This window comes from Wyeomyia smithii, chromosome 3 (genome assembly GCF_029784165.1).
Source record: "Wyeomyia smithii strain HCP4-BCI-WySm-NY-G18 chromosome 3, ASM2978416v1, whole genome shotgun sequence".
In the NCBI taxonomy this organism is placed as follows: Eukaryota; Metazoa; Arthropoda; class Insecta; order Diptera; family Culicidae; genus Wyeomyia; species Wyeomyia smithii.
The window spans coordinates 52,965,360-52,988,804 of record NC_073696.1 but is presented as its reverse complement, the minus strand read 5'-3'; the positions used below and the strand labels follow the sequence as shown (position 1 = coordinate 52,988,804).

The 23,445-nt window shown below is 39.5% G+C and overlaps 3 protein-coding genes across 5 annotated transcripts in view; 2 read left to right on the top strand and 1 right to left on the bottom strand.

Moving 5' to 3' along the window:
• The first annotated feature begins 648 nt into the window (after positions 1–648).
• LOC129732213 (cytosolic 10-formyltetrahydrofolate dehydrogenase) lies at positions 649–4,856 on the top strand. The gene is made up of 3 exons (XM_055692861.1): positions 649–846; positions 1,890–4,593; positions 4,654–4,856. The coding sequence occupies exons 1-3, from the start codon at positions 808–810 to the stop codon at positions 4,707–4,709; spliced, it is 2,799 nt and encodes a 932-aa protein (XP_055548836.1). The 5' UTR covers positions 649–807; the 3' UTR covers positions 4,710–4,856.
• On the bottom strand, positions 4,778–16,572 carry LOC129732212 (dynein axonemal assembly factor 1 homolog). Of its 2 annotated transcripts, XM_055692860.1 has the most exons (12): positions 16,400–16,572; positions 8,870–8,940; positions 8,738–8,808; positions 8,585–8,676; positions 8,391–8,530; positions 8,229–8,316; positions 8,021–8,163; positions 7,858–7,956; positions 7,730–7,794; positions 7,587–7,672; positions 7,487–7,530; positions 4,778–7,422 (listed from the first exon to the last, which is right to left on the bottom strand). In XM_055692860.1, the coding sequence occupies exons 3-12, from the start codon at positions 8,776–8,778 to the stop codon at positions 4,837–4,839; spliced, it is 3,384 nt and encodes a 1,127-aa protein (XP_055548835.1). In that variant the 5' UTR covers positions 8,779–8,808; positions 8,870–8,940; positions 16,400–16,572; the 3' UTR covers positions 4,778–4,836. The 2 variants fall into 2 exon arrangements, with proteins under 2 accessions (XP_055548835.1, XP_055548833.1); XM_055692858.1 differs by lacking the exons at positions 8,870–8,940; positions 16,400–16,572 and having other exon boundaries at positions 8,738–8,857.
• A 2,238-nt stretch (positions 16,573–18,810) lies between these two features.
• Positions 18,811–23,445, top strand: part of LOC129732211 (sodium/potassium-transporting ATPase subunit beta-2) — a 46,464-nt gene continuing 41,829 nt past the window's right edge. The window contains exons 1-2 of one of the 2 annotated variants that reach the window (XM_055692855.1): positions 18,811–18,958; positions 19,104–19,337. The gene's annotated coding sequence lies outside the window, so the exon portion shown is untranslated. Of the gene's footprint in view, positions 19,024–19,103; positions 19,338–23,445 lie in introns of both variants that reach the window. The other variant, XM_055692857.1, reaches the window with a different exon arrangement.

Sequence of the window (23,445 nt, the reverse complement as noted above, 5' to 3'; positions counted from 1 at the left end):
ATCACTTTTTTCACCTCGGAAAAAAATTAATCACCTCCGTCTAACGAGGAGACCCGTTTAAAGTAAACTGGAGCTTTACTTTAGAAGTAGTTCTACACCAAAAGTCGTCTAATTGTCCAAATACGCTTTTGATATATGCTCTATTTAAAGCCCAAAACACTATCCACAATTTTGAAAGATGCCTTGAACTAAAAAAATATGTTTTATGAAAGCGGTTGATTGTTATACGTGCATACGGCAAGAGCTGATCGAAACAACGGTGTGCGATCGATCCAACATATGCCGCTCTTCCGCAGTCCATCCATTAATGACTGCGTGTTTTGTCCTTACGTTGAAATGGAGACGCAAAATTTGATACCCTCCCGTGATTAGTTTCGTCTCAACTCAACACAACGGAAGCGGGAAAGTCTAAGGTGAAATTCTATTCAAAATAAACCCTATCAGACATCACTTTTGTCTGTTTTGTGTTATAGAGAGTGTGTGTTTACGGTGGTGCACAGCGTGTCTACTTTAGTATGGCTGCCCCGAGCATCGAACAAGCGAAATTGATAAGGTATGTATATTATTATGACCAGCATTCCGTCGGCCAGTGGCCCGTGCCGGTGGAAGCTGTATAAATGCCGGCCCTCGGTCAGGTTAGTGGATCAGTCAACGGTAAAGTGTTCGTTCGAGAGGATCAGTTTTCTGTGCTGTGCTCTGTGCTGCCGCCTAGTGGATGTTTTTATAAATAGAATTTGATAGTTCTAAATGAGCTGTTAGTTGGACTAGGCTTTTTGCTTTTATGTTCTAGTTCAGTAGTAAAACAAAATGAGTGCGGAAAATAAATCAGTGGAAGCTAATGGCCATGTTAGTATGAAACCAGTTGTGCAATGTTAAAATAATTATCATTCAAGCATATGATGCATATGCGTTGATTATGTGAAGATCTTGTCTGGTTTTGTTATGTAATCTACGTGTATTGAATAATATAAATAATAAGTTCTCACAAGTGGTGATCACACATGAAGGATTATTTTCATCATAATAATGTGTTACGTGAGATGTCCTGTGGATTTCTAAAAATAAACGTATGATTAACAAATGAACCACAGTGATTAAACGTGTCAAAATCGCAGGCCATCAATCCTAAATACCATCAAAATACATATAAACTCCAAATAAGTTTTCAGTTGGTTCCTTGAGGTACTCCACAAGTGTTTGAATAGCTGTTCTATGTGTAGTAAACGAGCAAACATTTAATGTAGATACTTGAGAATCCCCGTGTGGTCCCCGTGGCTCTGTGGTTAGCGTTGTCGGTCGGCTAGCTCTCCCACACGGTTGTGATATTGGGTTCGATTCACGATCGAGCCGAGGATCTTTTAGAACTGGAAATTTTCTCGACTCAGCACTGGGGCACGGTGTATCGTTGTACTTATCCTACACATACAAAATGTGCCAAAAACAATATCTATAACGAATTCTCTCAACTAATCTAGTTGATCGAGACTGCTATTAGCCCCAAGGCTAAGCGTGCGATATTGTACTTGAGAATATCATGATTTGTGATCTTGTTCAAGTAAAAAGTAATATTAAAATATGAAAATGAAATGAATATTAAAATGATGAGTAAAAAAAAGATCATTCAAAAGCGTTTATAAAACAGGAGCACGATTGTGGGTTTGAACTCCGACGACAAACCATCCTGTGAAAGTAATAAAAGCAGAAGGATCTTGCATAATCAGTCCAATTCCAAAAATAACTCCCAACTTGTTTACCATCACACGCGCCTAGCCTAATCAGAGGAAAGGTGCCATTACTTTGCTATCGCTTGCCCCATATGACGACCCATATTCTTTCTCCCGTGTTTTAGAATCCACTTTCACACGCACGTTATCGCTTTCTTTTCACAGCTCAACGGGAACAGCGGCGGTCACACGGAGGACCTCAAGATAGCGATAATCGGCCAGAGCAACTTCGCCGCCGAGGTGCTGGAAGTGCTGCTCGAGCATCACCACATTGTTGTTGGTGTTTTCACGATTGCCGACAAAGGAAACCGGGAGGACATTTTAGCGACTACCGCTCAACAGTATGGTATTCCGGTGTATAAGTTTTCCGCCTGGCGGCGAAAAGGGGCACCGATTCCGGAGGTGCTGGAAAAGTACAAATCAGTTGGAGCGACTCTCAATGTGCTGCCCTTCTGCAGCCAGTTTATCCCCATGGAGGTTATAGACGGTGCCAAGTTTGGAAGCATTTGTTATCATCCGTCGATCTTACCGCGACATCGTGGAGCTAGTGCTATTTCGTGGACGTTGATCGAGGGTGACAATACGGCCGGGTTTTCTATTTTCTGGGCTGATGACGGTTTAGACACGGGACCGATTCTCCTGCAGAGACAATGTGCAGTCGAAGGTGATGATACACTGGATTCGCTGTACAAACGGTTTCTCTATCCGGAGGGTGTGACGGCTATGGCGGAAGCTGTCGATATGATTGCGGAAGGAACCGCTCCAAAGATACCACAAACCGAAATCGGTGCAAGCTACGATCCTGCGTTGTTCCGAGAGGAAAATCAGTACATTAATCTGAATCAGTCAGCGGAGCGAATATTCAATTTTATTCGCGGTTTAGATTCCGTACCTGGGGCTATAGCTTTAATTGAGGAAGAAGACGGAAGTAAAAGTCCTGTTCGCTTGTTTGGAGCATCGCTGTGTGGTCCAGTGGCCCTGGATAGGGCCAAGATGATTCGATTTCAAGGTGCTGGCAGTCCAGCTTTTGTAGATCGTGATGGTATCTTTCTCACCGGAAGCGATGGACGGTTGGTAAAGGTCAAGCGTTTGAAGAAAGGAAATAAAATGATTCAGGCTAGCCAGTGGTTTACACAGGCCGGTAAAAAAATTGTCCCCTTGGAACTAAGTGAACACGAACTGGAGATGGAGAATGTGGTTAGAAACATTTGGAAGGCTATTCTGAAGGTAGAAATCGAGGCCGACACTGACTTTTTCGCTTGTGGTGCTGGTTCAATGGATGTGGTTCGATTGGTAGAAGAGGTTAAGGATGCACTGGAAGTTCCGCTGGAAAATGAAAATGTCTTTATGGCTCCTAATTTCGCGGAGTTCATTCATGAGGTGATCACTCGAACTCGAAGCGGTTCAACTGCAGCATCTACTGGTCCTGTATTTGACGCAGTAGTACTACGAGAGAACAAAAAAGTTATTTCAGTTCCAACTCAAATGTTCGTTAATGGACAATTTATTGACGCTGAAAATAGGAAAACTTTGGATATAGTGAATCCAACCACGGAGGAGGTTATCTGCAAAGTAGCGGACGCGTCTAAAGCGGACGTGGATTATGCAGTAGGCAGTGCTTACGAAGCCTTTAAAGGTTCTTGGAATCAGGTTTCGGCTAGAGAAAGGGGCCAGCTTATGTACAAACTAGCGGACCTCATGGAACAGCACAAGGAAGAACTGGCGACCATCGAGGCGGTAGATTCGGGAGCAGTTTACACACTAGCACTGAAAACTCATGTCGGAATGTCGATTGATGCTTGGCGATACTATGCCGGATGGACAGACAAAATCGAAGGATCTACTATTCCAGTGAATCCAGCAAAACCGAATCATGTCCTCACCATTACCAAGCGTGAACCGCTGGGAGTTTGTGGATTGATCACCCCGTGGAACTATCCATTGATGATGTTATCATGGAAGATGGCCGCTTGTATAGCAGCAGGGAACACTGTAGTTATTAAACCTGCTCAAGTTTGCCCACTTACGGCGCTGAAGTTTGCTGAGCTAACCGTGAAAGCTGGCTTTCCTCCAGGAGTAATTAATGTCGTTACGGGAAGTGGATCCATTGCAGGTCAAGCAATATGTGAACATCCACTAATACGAAAGCTTGGTTTCACTGGGTCGACACCCATTGGAAAGCAAATCATGGCATCCTGCGCGCAATCTAACCTGAAAAAATGCTCATTAGAACTAGGTGGCAAGAGTCCCTTGATTATCTTTGCTGACTGTGACCTGGACAAAGCTGTTCGGTTAGGAATGTCATCGGTTTTCTTCAACAAGGGAGAAAATTGTATCGCAGCTGGGCGATTGTTCGTTGAGGACAAGATCCATGATGAGTTCGTACGAAGAGTTGTGAAGAATATTAAGACAATGGCCATCGGTGATCCGCTGAATCGAGCAACGGCCCATGGACCTCAGAATCACAAGGCCCACTTGGATAAACTGATCGAGTACTGCGAGATAGGTGTGAAGGAAGGAGCAAAGCTAGTAATCGGTGGTCGACGTGTGCCAAACAGGAAAGGATTTTTCTTCGAACCAACGGTTTTCACCGAAGTAGACGATGGAATGTTCATTGCCCAGGAGGAATCTTTTGGTCCGGTCATGGTGATTTCCAAATTTCACAGCAGTGACTTCGACGCGCTTGTACAACGCGCTAATAACACTGAGTACGGATTAGCCAGTGGAGTTTTTACCAAAGACGTACAAAAGGCTCTGTTGTTCGCGGAAAAGGTGGAAGCAGGAACAGTATTTGTAAACACCTACAACAAAACCGACGTAGCTGCCCCTTTCGGAGGTTTCAAACAAAGTGGGTTTGGAAAGGATCTAGGTATGATACTGAAATTATTGTACAATTTGAAATATCGTTGATATAATTGTAATTTTTCAGGAAAAGACGCCTTGAATGAATACCTCAAAACTAAATGCGTGACTATCGAGTACTGATCGGAATGCATCCACACCATCGAGACTGCAAAACCAAATAAAACATCTTTTTAACTAGTGTATGTAAGACTCAAATGTGCATTTATTAAATGTAGACGCTACTTACTACAGAAAAAGAAATTACAAGTTACAAATTATCACCATTGACATCACAGTTTTCTACAGACGCAACAACGAGAACCTCTATGTTAATTTTATTATTTTCAGATTCCAAATCAATAGGCTTAGACTCAGTATCTTCCTGTTCCGCAATTTCCACAGAAGGTTCCTGATTCTGAACCACCTTGTCATCATTTTCCTCAAAATTATCATTTTTCACCTCATCCCATGCAGTTGTCCTCTCTGAAACCACATCGGATGCGGGTAGCAAATTTTCTTGAACCTCTATAAGTTCAACTTCGTTCGCACTTGACTCTCCTCCGAGAGTGGCGATACTAACTTTACGACTCAACACTAAATATTCGTCAAACAATTGGTTCGACAGACGACGTTCCAGCTTACGGCAGACCTTATCAAGGTTAGCAACCGTTTCGGATGTCGCTTCATTTTCCTGTTTCTCATCGTGGCAGCGAATGAATTGCCGAAACTTCTGAATGATTGGATGGCCATCAAGGTTAACATTCTTGCGAAAATCCTCGACATCGTCATACCGCTTCCAATATTGATCAACCGCCCGATTCATGCACTGACCAATTGATGGATCGTCTGAGAGTTCACCTGCTGCCTCCGTTACGACGTTGTACAGCTCATCTTCCGTGAGCTGATCTATTTCCTGTTGAATCTCAATGAATTTCTGGTAAACTGGATCTTCAGTGAACTGATTCACAACCCCTGGATCAAGCTCAGGTTCCATGAAAGGAACAGGCTTCGGAGACGTGAGGAGCTCCAATAGGTTATGGTCCGGTTGACTGAACTGTTCTGCATCTGTGGAATCTTCCGAGGAAGAGCCCGCCGAATCATTGACTGGATCAGTTTGACAATCGTTGTTTATAACATTTTCGATGAATTTCTGGGTTTCATTCTCGATTTCAACGACATTCTCGTGCTGAATCTCTTCATCAATATTTTCAACCTTCAAAGACTCCAAATCTTCCGGAGCGTCAGAAGGCGGAATCTCTTCTTCAGCAATGCTTTGAACAAAATCGTCCATCTTTTTAAGTTTCTCACTGATCTGTCCATAATCTTCCATGATATTCTCCAACTGACTGTGTATCTGATCAATATGAGCATTGTATCGATCTTTCTGTGCATTCACCCGGTCGATTAAACCCTGCAACTTTTCTTGATCCTTACGAAATGTGTCTAATCTATACTCGTTAAAATCATATTTATGCCCTCCAATTGATATCAAGTGCTGTTCCACATTCATATCGACCGAGTTCTGCTGCTCAAGTAACCGATCAATAAGTGTTTGCTTTGAGGCGGCGACTTCCCTTCTAACTTCAGCAATTTTAGCTTCATTTGAGTTTTGTTCCATAGCCTTAAAAACGCCGTCGTAAACGACTGGATTTGTACGCACAGTTTTTGCTGTCTGTGGACGTATCACTTCGGTATGCGTCTTTTGATGTTCATCCGGTAGTGAATCCAACACATTGGCGGAACGGAAGAACTCCTTGTACTCATCGATGTATTGAGCAATTGACTTCTCGCGCATGAGACTTTTCGGGAACTGTTCCACCTTCTCATCTTGCTCGGATTCCGAACTGGAACTGGTTGGACTCGCTCTGTAGTTCATGGCTAGCTTTCGATTCTTTTTTGGTACGATTTGGTCAAACATATCCTTCCCCTCTGAAGAGTCCGTATCGGAGGAAATGCTTTTGGTTTCTTCGTCGTGGTTTCGTTCGCTTGTCTCAATGGTCGATTCTGAATCTGTGTCTTCGTGGTTGATGGACAGGGAGATTAAGGTTTGCACGTCGTCTACTATCGGCGATTGCGACTCAACTCGGCTGATTAGTTCTCCCTCTTTAGATTCCATAGTAATGCAAATATCTGCATTACTCTCGATTACCACATTCAATCTGTCGTCATCCAGCTCAGTCTTCTCTACTTTTGCCAGATTTGGAGAAGCTACAGGTTGTTCGTCAGAAACTTCTTCGACGAGTGCATGCTGATCATCTGTAGAGCCGTAATTTGAAACAGGAAAATCATCCGATGGAGATTCAGCAATTAAAGAACGTAAAGGCTTCAATATTTCCAAAGGATGTTTGGTCTCTTGAGCGCTTAAAATTGACTGTTCGTGGGGTAAATCAACAACGGGCTTCTCATCTTCTGAAAGTATCTCTTCAATTAACTTTTTTCTCGGCTGATAACAAACGGGAACAGGATCTTCCACGTCTTCAACCCCAACATCACTTACATACTGCTGACAAGCTTTATCCACAACGGGTCCTTCGTCCTCCGAAGATATCTCTTCAATTAATTTTTTTCTGGGTTGATAACACACAGGATCAAGAGGAGGTTCTTCCTCTTTCACCTCATATTTTGTTTCGCTCAATATATCGTTGCTCTCCTTTACGTCCTCTCTATTGGGTGTGAATCGTTGAAAGATCTCCATCGATCCGGTAGTACTAGGAGTTTTGCAAAAAAGTCGCTCAACCTCGTTCCATGCTTGTTCATTACTTTTTTGGTTGATCTCCGGCAGCTGTTCGAAATCTTTGGTTTTGTCTTTGGAAGGCGTCGCCGTCTCTCCTTCCTCGTCACTACTTGTGTTTAGCTGAAAGCCGAAATAAATACGTTGAAAGGTCTAAAATAAAATGAGAAGGAACATTCTTTCTTACCAGCTCCGGCTCTCCGCCGCCGCGATGGCGCATTCGAAGAGTTGCTGCCAAGGAATACGATTCATTAATAGGCAATTAATATTCAGCTTTGAAGTCTTACCGTTGATACCTCGTCGAATTTTCTTCTGCTCTTCCCTTTTCCATCGTTGAAATTCCTTACGCTCCGCATCGTAACCACCACGTTTCCTAGGAATCAATTAAATGTTAGTCATCATTTAATTTGTTATGATACCATCTACAAACCAAGCTTCCGCGCAAGCTCGATCACGATCGAAGACTGGTCGTGAGTCCAAATACGTGAGAGATTTCTACGTAAGTAAAAATTCATAGAGTAATGAAAATCTCCCATTGTAAACCTTAATTAAACTTACACATTCAAGTATCAGAGTTTTCCTGTAGGATGGAATTTCATTTACTACTGGATTTCCGGTTAGAGTAAGCACGCGTAATTCTTTCATATCACCCAATATCTGAAAGTAAACGATTCATGGTAGTCAGATATATACTATTCAAGTTTATATCGTTGGTGGTGACCTTTACAACAGCAATATCTTCGATTCGGTTGTGTGAAATATCCAAAACCGAAATATAGTAACAGTAACGCAGCTGATCCAAGCTTTCTGTCGTTTTCAAATAGTTATGCGATATGTTCAGCGTATTGAGGACGGGAAGTATTTCTGAGTGAAATGAAACGGACGATATTCAAATTCTCACTAGCGAAAACTACACAAACAGTACTTACCATGACCACAGTTCTCAATCTTATTGATATGGTTGTGAGACAGGTTCAGGGTATCTAGCTTTTTACATTTATCCAAATTTTCAATTTTCTATAAAAAAAAAACGGACGCCATTCAATCGACAATTATACACGTGCCATGCGGCACCCCTAAAATACACCTACCGTGATCAAATTGTTTTGTAAGTACAAGCACTTCAGCTCGGTTTGCTTCTCCAAACCACCGATTTCCGAAATAGCATTGCACTCTAACCAGAGGCACTTGAGGCCAACATATTCCTCCAGCGATTCTATTGCATTGTATCCTAGAACACATACTTTCGAACAACTACAATATCAAATCTATTGATTTTACTAACCGGAGTAGTGCAAATAAAGGATATCATTCAGGTGAGGCGTTATGTACAGTTTGTTCTTCTTGCACGACTCGACGATGGATTTTTTCGTCATCCTGTGGGGAAAATCTTTCATGTGGAATCGGATCGTCATTCTCAAAGACAGTAGGTACTTACTTTTTCGGGCCAAACAAATCTTCGCCACCTTCACGGACCATTTTTTGGTATTATTTTTCAGCAGAACGTAACTGAATTGACAAACAAAATGTTACTTCAACGGAAAAAAATATCAATACAAAAATAACAAACCGAAGGGTTGCTCTGGGTGACGGAACCCATCCAATTGCTTGTAGGCACGGCTGATTGACGCCAAGCGGCACCTAAAGGAAAGAAACTTGCATTATCTTTGCAGTGTGGCACGTGTTTATGTTAGCATAGCTGTTCCACTCAGACAGCTTTCTACGAGGATCGCGGAATGCTTTTATGCTTTATTGAAAGCTTTCAGTATCAATGGATCTACCAGCTCTACCAGTCGAGACAAAACGTCGAAACATCGCATGGGTTGTATCTTGTATGCAAGTTAGACTGTGTGTTAGAATAACGAAAAGAGAAGAAATTTCGTTGCACCATCTTTTTCCGTCATGTTCACGATTTACTGATGCTTGCTAATGAGTGTTTTTTTTTTAATATTTTGCAAAAAAAAACAAGATCATGAGTGGCTTGTTAATAGAGTAAGTCCTAAAGATACATATTACAAGAGTTGTCCAATCAAGACGCGGGTATCAAACGTGAAAACGCAGAATGAGGCCCAGAACCAAACCAAAAAAATAAGCCTCAAATGTGACTGCGACTGAATCCCAGGTTCTAGCCTGATCGTTATCCATAAATCTAATGAGGGATGGGCAACATATTACTTCCTACTACACGAGTCATCGGAAAATGGATGGAATACAAGAGCATCGATCTGTGGAGCTGCGAGAAATACGCTTTCGAAAGCCCTAGTAGCAATGCTTCCACTTCTTTCACTTCTTCGGGTGGTCAAACTGCAGGCGAAAGGGCAAACATAACGGTTGTAGGCTGATCTAATAAGACACCTGTGAATAGTGAAAAATTTCCAAATAGACTAGAAATGAGCAACTAAATTTGAGTAAAGTTGAAACCGAATTCCGAAACTTTCTTCAGAATAAAAGTAACCTAACGGTGAGAACTAGGTTTTCCCAGAATTTTCGCAGGTTCAGTTAGCTTCTACACAGATGGTTAATTTATAAATAAATATATAGGAGCCGGATTCACAGGCCCAAGTATTTATTCTAGGACACCAGCCAGCAGTATATCAATGCGTGGTTACTAGGGTGCCAATAGAACAAATTTGACCTTCGTATTTCGTTTAGCGCAAGGACATAAAAATTTCGTCTTCTTGAATAAATCCCCAAAATGTCAGCTCTGTCGGACTTCGGAAACGCGTGCCCCAAAGCGGTCAAAATTTTACTTTTTTGACCATGAAATTCGAATCTCGAAATTTTGTTCTTGAAAAATGTCTTAGAAATGCATAAAACGTCAGGATCTGGTGTACTCTAAAAAAAATCTATGAAAAAATTAATTTTCTAAGACTTAGAAATTTATGAGATGAGGAAGTTTCCTAGCTGTAACTGTCTCGTGAACCCGACAACCTAGAGAGTTGTGGACAAAGGCTTATGGTTACCTTGGCTGTAGTCGGAATTCTGCCACAATGTGGTGGCTAGACTGGTGGGGTCAACAGCAAAGTTGTTTAGGAAGTCACGGGCTTTGGTTTTGGGACAGTATGGTTGGAAATATGAACTAAATTTATCTCCAAAATCCAAGTACTACGAAAGTTGCAGTATTCAGCAACTCAGCGATTAATGTTTCTTAGAAGTAATTATGCAGTTTTAATTATTTTGTTTTCATTTTTTGTTAAGCGAATTTTTAACGTAGAATTACGTCTTACTTTAATAGGGTAGCATGCCATAAAATCAAGAATGGAATAAACGATAGAATGATAGGTTCCAAATACTTATAAATTTATTACCGCTGAACGGTCTTTGGTCATTGATTTCTTGTTGGATAGAGATCAAATTACTCTAGTTTATCAAAACATATTTTGAAACATGTGGAATAACAAACAGTGAAATAACCAACTTGATTATAATTCAACCAATCGCGTCCCCGCAATGATATATTCCAAACACAGACGACACATGTCTATAAAATGTTATATAAGCGAAATCTTAGTAGGGATGGGAGCCTTGTAGACGACGGATTTGAAGAGAAAACGAAACATTTGCAGTAGTAGTAACATTAACTAGCAACTATCGAGGCATAGCCATTCTTTCTTGTATACTTATGCTTTATGAAGCAATAGTTAACAAAAAGTTATTCCAGCAAATAAAAAATAGGATTACTCCAACGCAACACTATTTTTCGAAAGGCACTCAACAACAACTAACTTACTCGAGTTTATTAACTTCACTTTAAACGCAATGGATAAAGGAAATTACTTTGAAACCTTGTATGCTGACTTCAGCAGAGCTTTTGATCGCATTGATATACTCCTGTTTCTCTTCAAGTTACGAAAAATAGGTATTCATCCATTGAGGAAACTTATTCAGGTAACCTCAGCAGCTCCTCAAAGCTCTCACTTGGGCCCTCTACTATTTAAATTTTTTGTAAACGACATTTCCTCTGTTCTAAAACATGTAAAAACTCCTACTTATGCCAACGTCATGAAACTTTTAATTGAAATGGAAAACGATGTTGATGTAAACATTTTTCGTAACGAGACAAAACGTTGTAAAAAAGCCATCTTCAGCTAAACGTAAAAAATATAGTTCAATGGCTTTTGGCAGAAAAAGAAACATAGCAAAGATTATTATCAATGAGGCTAGCAACATGCTCATCAATGTTATCAAAGAGGTTAGCAACATGTTCAGTTTTATAAAACGTTTCTGCTTTAAAATCCAAGATCCATACACAATTAAAACACCTTATAATACCTATGTCAGGTCACCATTAGAATACTGTAGCGTAGCATTGTATGGTCTCCGTTTTTTGCACATGTAGACACATGTAGACAGAATTGTAAGCATTGCTAGCTTAAGCAATGAAGGTGGTAGGGATTGCTGAGAGTTATGAACCGCTGGCATTGGAAATGCAATGCAAGATCTACAGGAAGGGTTTGTCGTGAGTTGCTGTCACACCCCCACGCACCTGCACAGATAGGTCAGAGTTAGTCCACCGCACCCTAAAGCACGCAGCCCACCACCCATCGGTTTTCCAGACACCAGCACCCAATATAGAGCAGGCGAAAATATAAATAACAGATGGGGAAAAAGCGCGGCTACGATTATTGGCGCGAAAATTTAGACGAGGCCAACGTCTTAGGGCAAGGAGGAATGACCTGCTGTAGCCACTACACTTACTCAGTAACCAGATTCCGAATTAAACGGTCACGACCTGCGGAAAATTAGAAACCAAGAAGACAAGCGACTCTAAGGAGACAGTAAAAAGTGTGTGGCTATAGTGAACAGTAGGTAAGGCACTCTCCTTGTCCCGTAACAATTGCCTCGTCACCAGTTAGCCAATCAGGCTAAAAAAAGCAACGCTTATTTCCCAGAACCCCGCTGTTTTGGATTAAACACGAGTACGCCGAGAATCCCATTGGACCCTTCGCCGGTGACTGAGGACGCCGATTAGGAGCCATTTTGGCGGCAAAGGCCGCAAGTCGACGCCGGACAGAACGTGGGTGTGCAGGAACCAGGTGCAACGAGAAGGTGGACTGTGCGCTGACGGTAAAAGGGGGCCCCGGAGAAGAACGAAAGTGAATAAGGTTAGCTAGAGATAAGAAAGTGGGTGACGAATGCTAGTAATGAAAATTGTGTACATAGAGACTCAGACAAGCATTTTCCTGGAACCGCGAAATTTCCTTAGTAAGCCGACCCTAAGGCTATTGTTCAGGGAGTCCCTACAGCGCTCGCTGCTGAGGCTGGGATAATACTTACAGAATAGAATCAGTGCAAAATCATTTCCTATTATATGTACCTCGTAATCTACGATGGACGTCATTTCCACTAAAACTTTATGACGACTACTGCAGACTTATCGACATTCAAACATTGAAAGCCCATCGGGAATTCGCAATGATGTCATTTATTAACGATATTGTATCACAGCGCGTCGATTCACCCGAAATTTCATCAAAACTCAATTTTTATGTGCCTTCTAGAAATTTACGAGCTCGGAACAATTATGTTGAATACGGGTCCAACGGAAGCTCAACGGAACAATTATGCTAAACACGGACCCAATAATCAAATGATGTTAGTGTATAACCAACCATCATAAAATCACAACCAGATATTGGAAATTCACCTCACTTTGATCTTAATATGGTTTACACAGTTGGTAAAATAACAAAAAATAATACCAAAATATTGTTCTTCCAAGACTATATGAATAGTAAATCTTGCTATTTTAATAACAAACCAATAATTTGCATTAAAAATCACGAAACCTCCCCTCAAAAAGGAGAGAATTATGTAAAGACAAATTGTCATTGTATCTTCTAGTATCGCTTATACACTCGATATTACATTAAACAGATTTCAAATAAGTTAATCGAGATAAACCTATTTTAGTATTGTAGGGGAATTGGGGTAAAATCGACATGTTGCTGACATTTTACGTAGATCAGACAACTACCAATCGATTTCTTAGACTTTTTTACTCAATATAAGACAAAATTTGACTACCACTTGTAGATATTAGCGCATTACCATCAATGATCAGACATGCTCGATACTATTTTGCTTTGTGAAATATACTAAAACCATGCCAAAACCGGTTTCGTAGAATCACCGTTTTGAGCTCAGTTTTTGTCCGATTTAATCTGTTTTTTTTTTTTTTTTTCAAAAGATGAGTAAGAAGATGCTAATATGTGGAAAAACTCTTAGAATTTTGATATTTGGTCTTAAAACGAAATGGCGTCGAGAAAACATTGAAAATTTCCGATTTCTCAATTATTCAAAATGGCGCCATTGTTACCTCTTAAGTTGAAACATGTTCAAACTCAGGGGAATTTATTTTCGCATCAAACTTTATCAAAAAATCATACGTAGAAGCCAAGGCAAAAAGTTTGTTGCACTGTGTTGTAGCTTTTTAAACATTTCTGTGAATTTTGAAGCCCCTAGTGTATCAAAATACCGCACATCCAGAGCTCACCGGGTCCGTCGGCATACATATATATATTTTTTGCCATATTCGGCTTATATAAGAGTCACCCGTTTGTAAACCGGGAATGTACTATTTAGCCTAAGATCATGCCTCTGCTTATAACAGTCTCATTAGGTCTGGTTGGGACAAAGATAGCCTTTACTTAGCAGTAGCAGTAGTAATAGCAGCGATAGTGGTAGCAACGTCAGTGGTAGGTGCAGCGGCACTACTTCTTCCCCAATAAAATGTTGCCTTTGTACGGTAGCGGAAGCATCAGTGCTAGGTGCATTGACCAGTAACTTTCTCCAGTGGAAAGCACTGCCGTATTTTAACAACACACAGCCATTAGTTATTTGACCAATCTGTGAATGTCATACCTAAATATTGCATCACCCGTGTCATAGAAATGCGTCGAAAGCGAATCCCCACAGAGCAGTTATAGATGAGGACATTGTCGTCGACAGCAGTAACATTAGTTGAACTTGATCGGTAATCCGGTCACTCTCGAATGCAACAATACAAGTACTTATTCTAACAAACAGCTGTAGGTAGTGCTACGTCATCTTTTTGGTCGTGGCTTTGAATATAACCCTTGTGATTTTTGACCCTATGAAAAATGTTTTTGTTAATCATACTTGGCAAGAGGAATGAAACAATTCACCTAGAGCTACTGTATTTCGTAACTAAAGCTTTAGCTTCAACTTTAGGCCCAGCGAGCTTGGTCTCCTGGCAACAGCAAATTTACGGAAGTTTGGACTTGGCTGCTTTGTCGCTTGTATTCAGTGCCATATTAACAATATTTTTGCTGACGGTTAGGTGTTTAAACAAAAACTAATGGTAATTCAATTAATTCCCAGCTTTTTAAAAAGTGAAACCAACCAATTCAATTGAAGCAGTAAAATGAATTTTTGCCTCTAATTAAAATTTTGAAATTTGACACAACATTTTTATCGAGCAGGATCAACCCACGTATTTCATTTTGGCGGTGAAGTTGCAGTCAACTGTGTTCCAATAACCTTCAACATTATTTTCAAATGACCTCAAGTCAATTTGGAAACACGTCTCTTCAATCATTTAGTAGAGGGTCGAAAAATAAATATTACTGAAGTTTACCGCTTCACACCATCAAATTGATTAATCCCAATCGTGAGTATTCCCAAACCAGCTAAATATTAAAAAATACATTGACATAAGGCAGGTTGTCGTAATTCTACGTAAGCCTTGCAGTTGTCTCTTATAAACAACCTCCTATTTGTTTTCAATGTTAGCAAGATTACATGATTTCAAGTTGACATGGATTAGGTGTTGATTTTAAATGTTCGGCAGAAATTAAATTGAATCCTAATTACTTCAATTACTGAATAACATTTCCCCAAAGTTTCATGGGAATCCGTTGAGATATCAATTTTTGGCAGCTCTTCGAATGTTGCTGCGTTAGGCAATTTAGATGATGTTCAGGATCGAAAATCGCCATTTTAGGCCTAACTTCAAATACCTGAAACTCCCTCAACTTTAGATCAACCAGTTTCATTTTGAAGAGAAATTTATGTATTTTTTGTCAATTCTCAATGTTTGCCAAAAATTCAACCAATTTTGATTCAAGTTCAAAGCATCATTACCAGACGGTCAAAAACATGTATTTCAGAACTTATATGTACCGTGCAATCTTATGAAATAGTTCGGAACGATCGAAAAATCAGCAGCCTAAGGAAAATTTACTGTTCTTTTCAAATTTTTGAGCCCCGATTTGCACATTGTTGCTAAATAATGCTCAATCCAAAATCCGTAGAACGACGAAAATATAACAAACGTACTTTGATAGACGATTTTCTATTTTTCCTTAAAAGGCCTATAAGTTTTCTTCAATTTGCCATTGACAGATTAAGGATCAATCAAACGACTTAAAAGTAACAAATTTTTGAAAACATAGATTGTCGTTTGTTGGACAATCCTAATTCAAAAAGAAGTATTAAACAAAAAATATGGATCTAAAGTTTTTCGATAAAGAACAAGTATACCAAATGAGTGGCGAATGACCCTAAGGGTTAAAGCCACTATAAAAAACAGTGATTATATCTCATTTTCACTCATTTTTGTTTTTTTTTTCGAATTTGTTCAAAGACCTGCCACTGTGACTCCTGCCAATACTATCACCAATTACTATTCCCTGGAGAGGTTTCAACAAAATATCCCCGTGGCGAGTTTTATTGTAAGAAGGACTTATTTTTGTCAAGAGGTATTTTGCGAGGTTCCGTAGAATTCAACGTAAAGGCAGGGTTAATGGAGAGCCTGAGAATTAACGCATGCTTAAAAATATGCTTGGATTACGAGGAAAAATTTCCTCTACGTAAATTAAATTCTAATTTTTTCATTGTTCTGTAAAAAATGTACTAGTTAAAGACTAGAAAAAAAGAACTAGTTAAAGACTTTGATTTTATTCTCATGTTGCAGATTCATCTGAACAAATGAACAAATTCAAAATCTTGTCTACATCAATAACTTGAGTCTTCATATGAAGGTTAAGTGAATGTTATCATATAGGAAATAAATACTAAGCGGTGTATCAAAAACGTTATGACAGAGTGTTATTTAACAATTCTGTTAATATCATACCTAAATACTGCATCACCCGCGTCATAGAAATGCGTCGAAAGCGAGTCCCCACAGAGCAGTTATCGAAGAGGACTTTGTCGTCGACAACAGTGGCTTCAGTTGAACTTGATCGGCTTGGTAACAACATTACCGGCGGCTGTTAAAACATGACACTCAAACGGGATGATAAAACGTCACCAGCAGAATTGACCGATCCACTTAACGGTGAACAAATATGCAACTGGATAGCAGAATCCAACAAAGGCAGCAGACGCGCGACTTGTCGTATTTCACACGCGGCTACAACAACTGTACTCTTAAATTCGGTGCAAATTAAAGAATCAATATTATTACCCGCCAGATTGACTCGTGGTTTATTTGTTACGATAGAAGAATAATCTTTCCAATCAATTGGCTAGCAATTTCACAACCTGCTGTAAATCATCGGTGGTCAATATCAATTACTAAAATTAGTAAACTAACTTTGTTCTTGTGAGCTGCTTAACAGTGTAAAAGTTGTTGCTGCTGCTGCTGCCGAGCCTAGAGCCCCAGAATGAAGTCATGTGATCAATCAACAGGCAATTAGTTGCTTCAGTTGCAAAGTAACTGCATGGAGTAAAACAAACTGTTAGTTTAGTGCCAATTACTAACCGGTCGATATGGTGCAACCGGCTGGCGAAGGCGCTAGGAAACACCGCTGTTGACCGGTTCTGCTCCCTATCTCTACGTAAATCCCATTTGCGGTTGCCATATATCTTGATCAGTTTTCATTCGAGTGTGATTTTCTAGCGCGCTCGTACACTTGCGAGGTGTGTGGAAGATAACAACTGTTTGTCGATCGTCGCCTATTGTATCGCAACTAATGTATATGTTTTTAAAATGTACTAATTGTGTCTAAAAATAGTCTAGAAATTAGAGTATAGGCTTCTAAAGGAATGTGATAAACAATTAGTTCTTTCTTAACAGTAAATTGAACCGTTAGCAGTTCAAATGTTTCATGCAACCAATATTCCAATTCCATCTCAGTTAAAGAAAATCAACAAAACGTAAAAAACTACCTGTTTTCTCACTCCCTTATTTATTCGACACTCATGACATTTGCTACTGACGCTGATGAATTGGTTTTGAAACGTGGCTCGGGAACCCCTATATTTCTTATTTTATTACTCTGAAATGGAATTGATTGTTCTGGTTTTAAATAAAACGATGATCTACATAATGTAGTCTGCCCAAACACTGGAATAGTGAAAGAGACTTAAACGTCTTAAAAACAAAACTTAACGGTAAAATTCACAACTAAATTTATCCGAAAAGGAAAATGATTAAAGATAAATGACTGTTTTGGAAAAAAGCACTTTGCTTATTCTTTTACTGCGGCGATTATTTTAAACTACAACCTAGAGTAGATTTTATAACAAACCTGATGAATAACGCTAGCAGTAAAGCAATGGTGTGCGTTAGTCAAAATACCCCTGATAAAAAAAACAGAAATTAAATGGCTGACCTTGACGGCCCTTCTTTCCATTAGACTGATTATTAGGGAGGTTCGGATTTACAAAAAAAATCGAATAACTTTCAAGATACCTTATTCAATAATGATGTTTTATGAACTTCGAACATTCTTTAAAAATCCTCAACTATCGTTTTGATTCAGGCACTCACATCGAAGCGCCACACTGATTCCAGAACAGAATGACAGCAAAAAAGCTGCAAAAATGAAAAATCAGCTTCAGTTACGTAACCTTTATCTGATGAATGCATCGTCAGGATCACAACCAAAGGATGCCCACCTGGCCTATTGCCAGAGCCGAGCCTTCACATGGTACATAGGAACTTCTTTTCCTTTTTTTCAACTTGACAAAGGAAAACCTGTTTCCGAGTGTGGATGCAATGAAAAATTAATTATGAATCATCACGACAGGTACTCTGCTCCAGGAGCAGCACCCTCAAATCGAGCATAAATTATAGAATTGGTATTTCAGTTCGGCCCCAAAGCAATTTCTTTCTATGCCAATAAAAACAACCTAAGCGTTACAAGCGGGAGAAAGAACGAACGACCTAAAAAGGATACATTTCCGAATGTATTATTGTGCTGCTCCAAAAGCGGTACTTCATGAGACACTCCTCCGTACCACCTTCGAATGCATGTGTTCTATTTGTCCTCCAGCAGTCGGGGGAAGGACGTGAGCGAAACCCTAGACGTCCAACTAATGGCGTAACAGCTGAGGTATGACGTAATGAATTTTCCACAGAGAGCAGACTGAGAGCCATCATGGAGAGGATAACGAAGTTGAAAATTTGGAAAAAGATGACGGCCAATCTGTTACACAACCAAGTGGACTGGAAGTGGCTGGAAAATCTCGCTGGAAATAAACCCGCTCCGTAGAGCGGCATGGAAAAGAGAGTACCGGATCAATCTCTGTCAAAACGGGAAAACTTTTCAAAGCTTCGAACACGGAGAGGTTCACTAGCATAGAGAAGTCGATTCTATGTGGTCATAGTATACGCGTTTGTCCTTACTTGTGCGCTCTTCAGTGGTTCAGTAATTCTGGTGAAAAATTTTGTGATCCGGTCAAATCGGTAGGCAATCCACTGCGCTAAGTCTTTCTAATAACAATCCGTGGACTGTTTGTTGAATAGTATCTGTAAGCAATAGAGACAGTAGACAAGCGCAGCGGAAAAGAAAAAAATCATTGATTTTCTCTCTCGATTGTTAACACAATAGGAAAAACCCGACTAAAAGGTGTTACAAAATTTTCACCCGAATGATCCGAGCAAGTGATAGAAGTGGACCATCGGACCAGCAGTGCTCGTGAAGTAAAAATTGTAAGCCCCCGCTGAGGAGCCCAAATTGTTGAAACGGATCCTATCTGAGGATCGAGGACAAACGTTCCGTCGGCCCAACAACCCCTACAGACCACCAGGGGACCACATCTTAGGTTCTCCCCCTTCACTCAGTGTTAGTATCTGCAGCGTCGATCGAAGTGGGAGCGCATGCGGTCTGTTCAGTTTTGCGCAAACAAACGGGAAAACCAGTAACGAAAACCTACCACTCAAACTCTCGCTCGGGTGACAAACGTTCCGCTGGTTGTGTGGTGTGTACATATATAGCCACTCGAATACGTATAGCTTTATAATCTGTATCGCATTTAGCCGGAGCATACTCTCGCTCCCACGAGTACAGGGGGGTTCCATGAGGAACCATGCACTCGCTCGAACAGTGCGTCATCGCGTATAATCAATCTGGCCAAATGTGGAAGGACTGTTTTCTGTGAAAAGTCGAAGAAATCATTTTCGCTTGTAAAGTGTAAAATTAAAATACTAAAACAAACTGATTCATTATAAAATCCTTGAATTAAGTGAAATTGTCGGTGCTTCAATCATATATAAGCAGCGTTCTAGAAACTCCATGTTGTATGATAGACAGTAACTTGTATAAAAATATTAACTACTCACTCGTTTAAAAACAAAACAAGTACTTTGTTGAACTTTGACGCTTGACTACCTACTTGTTTGTCACCTGACATTACTCAATGAAGTTCTGAAAACAAACAGCTGCAATCACAAGAAATACTTTTTTGGGATCATTCCAAGTTGCAACTGTGGTCGTTTAGTCCAGAAATGTCACCTTGAAACGAACTTGTTGCTAATCACTCATGATTTCAAATTGGCATAATTATACCTTAATCTAGTTCAGTTATTTGTATTTTTTTTATTTAGTGTGATGTTTAGCCTTAAACACATGTTTTTTTGTGGCGTTTCGTTGTGATGAAATGCAATTCCGCAGCTTACCGTCATATAAACATTACGTAACACTGCAAGTCTATCATAATTTCATATAGGTTTTTAGCGATGAGGTAATTGTAAATAGTTATAAATTGTTCGGTAAAACTAGTGAACAATTCTTTCCAAGCCGACAACTGTTTGGTTTGAGCTCTTTTCGACAATCGTTTCGCTAGAGAAAAACATGAAATAAACTTCAGCAACAGTAACACTCCTCCCACAATTATGGATCACCCACAATTAAGGATCACTTTTTTGTTGTATTCAATGTTATTTAACTCTGCAAAAAAACTTTTTGAAGGCATGTAACATTTTTGCAATAGAATATGCCATATTCATATGCTATGTTAACTTTGAACACCGAAATCATCATTTATTCCTAGATTGATGCGTTTATATAAGCGTACAATACCCTCTCCACTTCTATTGAGTTCTACACGAAAGCTAAACAATGCTAAGTCGTTGAAAAATACTTTTTCCAAAGCTCACAGGACAGGAAAGCTACGTAAAGCGGCAAAACGTTATGATGTACCATATACAACGGTACATCGCTACTTTCGGGAGCGATCGTCCTGTACTCTCGATCTTGATGCAACCTCGAAAGTCACATAAAATGTGGCCAGGCCATGCTAAATCTTTAACCGTTATGTACTCGGCAGGGTACCCGGGAACATTTTCAGACGTTATTGCTTTAAAAAACAAGAACCACCTCAACTCAGCCAGCTGAAACTTATGGAATGCTTCTGACTAGTGGAAATAAACCATTTCCCATCATCAGACTGTTTATAGCAGGGGGGGGGGGGGTCGAAGGAGAAGACTTCGATTTTTTTACCCAATAAGTATTCGGAAGGGTACCCGGGTATCCACAAAATGAAATGCTTCTTGCTTTTTCATTTCTTGACCGATTTTCGATCTTGACCTGTCGAAAGATTGGAAAACCCTGTCTTTATTTATTTATTTATTTATTTCGTCAATCATATATGTAGACTGGTTACATTAATTTCTAAACTATACACGAACATAAAACAAATTAATTTTGCGTCCTCAGCCTCAAGGACTTGAAATACTGTTTCAGTTTATACCGGGACATCGTAAAGTCAATGGCTTCGCAGTGTTGATTATAAGAATTCATCATACTATTTATAGGTCCATTTTTTGCGTATTCCGTACGATGATGGTTAAGAGCAAAAAAACTACGGTGTCGAAGTTGTCGAATGGGTGCATAAAGGTTCAATTTAGAAAGTAGTACTGCTGAGTCAACGTTCTGCGAAACGATATCGTTTACAAATGAAGCCATCGCGTACTCTCGCCGTTCTTTCAATGTTTGAAAGTCAATCAACATGCAGCGTGCTTCATATGACGGAAGACGATGTGCGGTCCAACCTAGCTTACGAAGAGCATATAGTAGAAATTGCTTTTGTACTGATTCTATTCTTTCTTCATGTACGCCAGGACGAGGAGACCACACAATGCTACAGTATTCCAGTATTGACCTCACATAGGCAATATATAAAGTTTTGATAGTGTACGGGTCTTGAAAATTGTAACAGAAGCGTTTGATAAACCCTAACATGTTGTTTGCCTGGTTGTATGATAGTGTTATAGTGGTCGATGAAATTAAGTTTAGAATCTAAGATTATTCCTAAATCCCTAACTTTATCACATTTCTTCACATTCTGATCCCCTAATGCAATTACAATTTTGGGCGTTGTTAATTTTCTGCTAAAGGATATTACATTGCATTTTTTTACATTTACTTCTAGTAGGCTTTTCTTACACCAGATGTAAAATGTGTGGATTTCATCCTGAAATACATTGATGTCTTCTTGATTTTATATTTCCAAAAACAGCTTCATGTCGTCGGCATATATTAGAACTTTAACATTTTTGAGGATGAAGGAAATGTCGTTTAAGTACAAAATAAAAAGAAGTGGTCCTAAGTGGGAGCCTTGGGGAACACCTGAAGTAACTTGAATGGGATTTGACTTTTTTCCATTAAATTTTATTATTTGTTGCCTGTTTGTTAAATATGATTCAAGCCACTTCATGAGACCAGACTCAATTCCAATTTTTTGCAGTTTAAAAAGTAGCATTGGTATGTCAATACGATCAAATGCTTTGCTAAAGTCTGTATAGAGAGCTTCAACATGGTTCCCATTATCCATTGCATTCAATGAGTAATCTACGAATTCAAGTAAATTTGTGGATGTAGAGCGGCCTTTGAAGAAGCCGTGTTGTTTGTCAGTTATTCGATTTTTGACTTGAGCAAATATCTTTTCATTGACAATTGCCTCAAAGAGTTTAGGAATGCAAGAGATAATAGCGATTCCACGATAATTACGTATGTCAGATTTACGCCCAGATTTGAAAATAGGCACTAAAAATGAGCTTTTTCATATATTTGGGAAGACTCCAGTTTCCAACGACATATTGAACAGCCAGAACAAAGGAGATGCAAGTCCCTTCGAAACATTTTTCATGAGTGCTGGAGGTATTCCGTCAGGTCCAGGTCCTTTGGAAGGGTCTAAGTTTCTCAGACCCTGCAAAACATCCTGTACCTGAAGTTGGTTGACACCAACGTTTCTTGGATATTCTGGATTAAATGCAAAATAATCGCGGTCGCGATTTTCTTCGGAAAATGTGGTATAGATTTCCTGGAAAAATTTTGCAAAGAGATTGCAATTTTTCTCCGAGTTATCACCAACATGTTCATCGAGTTGCATTATTGATGGAAAATTGTCTGATTTTAGTTTTGTTTTGACGTAATTGAAGAAGTTCTTTGGACAAGACTTAATTTCTAGTTCAGTTTTTGTATTGAATTCTTCAAATCTTCACTGATTGCAAAGTTCAGTTGATCACAAATTTCCAAGTAAATTGCTAGATTTTCACTGCTATTGTGCTTTTTGAAAATTTTGTGAGCTTTTTGTTTGCGGTTTTCTAAATTTTTTATTTGTTTGATAAACCAGACTGGATGTTTAGTGTTAGCGTGGCGTCGTTTTTTCTTCAATGGAATCTCTTGAGAGATGATGTTGTACAGAATTTTGTAAAAGACGCTAACAGATGATTCGACATTTCCTTCATCTCTAAAAATTTGTTGCCAATTGACACAGTTTAATTTGTTTTTAATATTTGCATAGTTCGCGAGTTTGAAATCAAGGACTTCCTCATACTCACAGTCGTTGGGTCTTTGATATTCATGTAAAAATAAAGAATATTCAATTGCTGTGTGAAACTTTTCGTTTTTCCACAGTGGGTTAAATGATTCGGTCACACAGAAATCTTCA

Excerpts from the sequence above, each read along its gene's own strand:
- LOC129732212 (XM_055692860.1), bottom strand. The coding sequence starts at position 8,778 with ATGGTCCGTGAAGGTGGCGAAGATTTGTTTGGCCCGAAAAA. Across the intron at positions 8,317-8,390 it reads TACAAAACAATTTGATCACG|AAAATTGAAAATTTGGATAA; the intron begins GTAGGTGTATTT and ends TTTTTTTTATAG. Across the intron at positions 7,531-7,586 it reads AATTCGACGAGGTATCAACG|CAACTCTTCGAATGCGCCAT; the intron begins GTAAGACTTCAA and ends ATTCCTTGGCAG.
- LOC129732213 (XM_055692861.1), top strand. The coding sequence starts at position 808 with ATGAGTGCGGAAAATAAATCAGTGGAAGCTAATGGCCAT. Across the intron at positions 847-1,889 it reads CAGTGGAAGCTAATGGCCAT|CTCAACGGGAACAGCGGCGG; the intron begins GTTAGTATGAAA and ends TTCTTTTCACAG. Across the intron at positions 4,594-4,653 it reads TGGGTTTGGAAAGGATCTAG|GAAAAGACGCCTTGAATGAA; the intron begins GTATGATACTGA and ends GTAATTTTTCAG.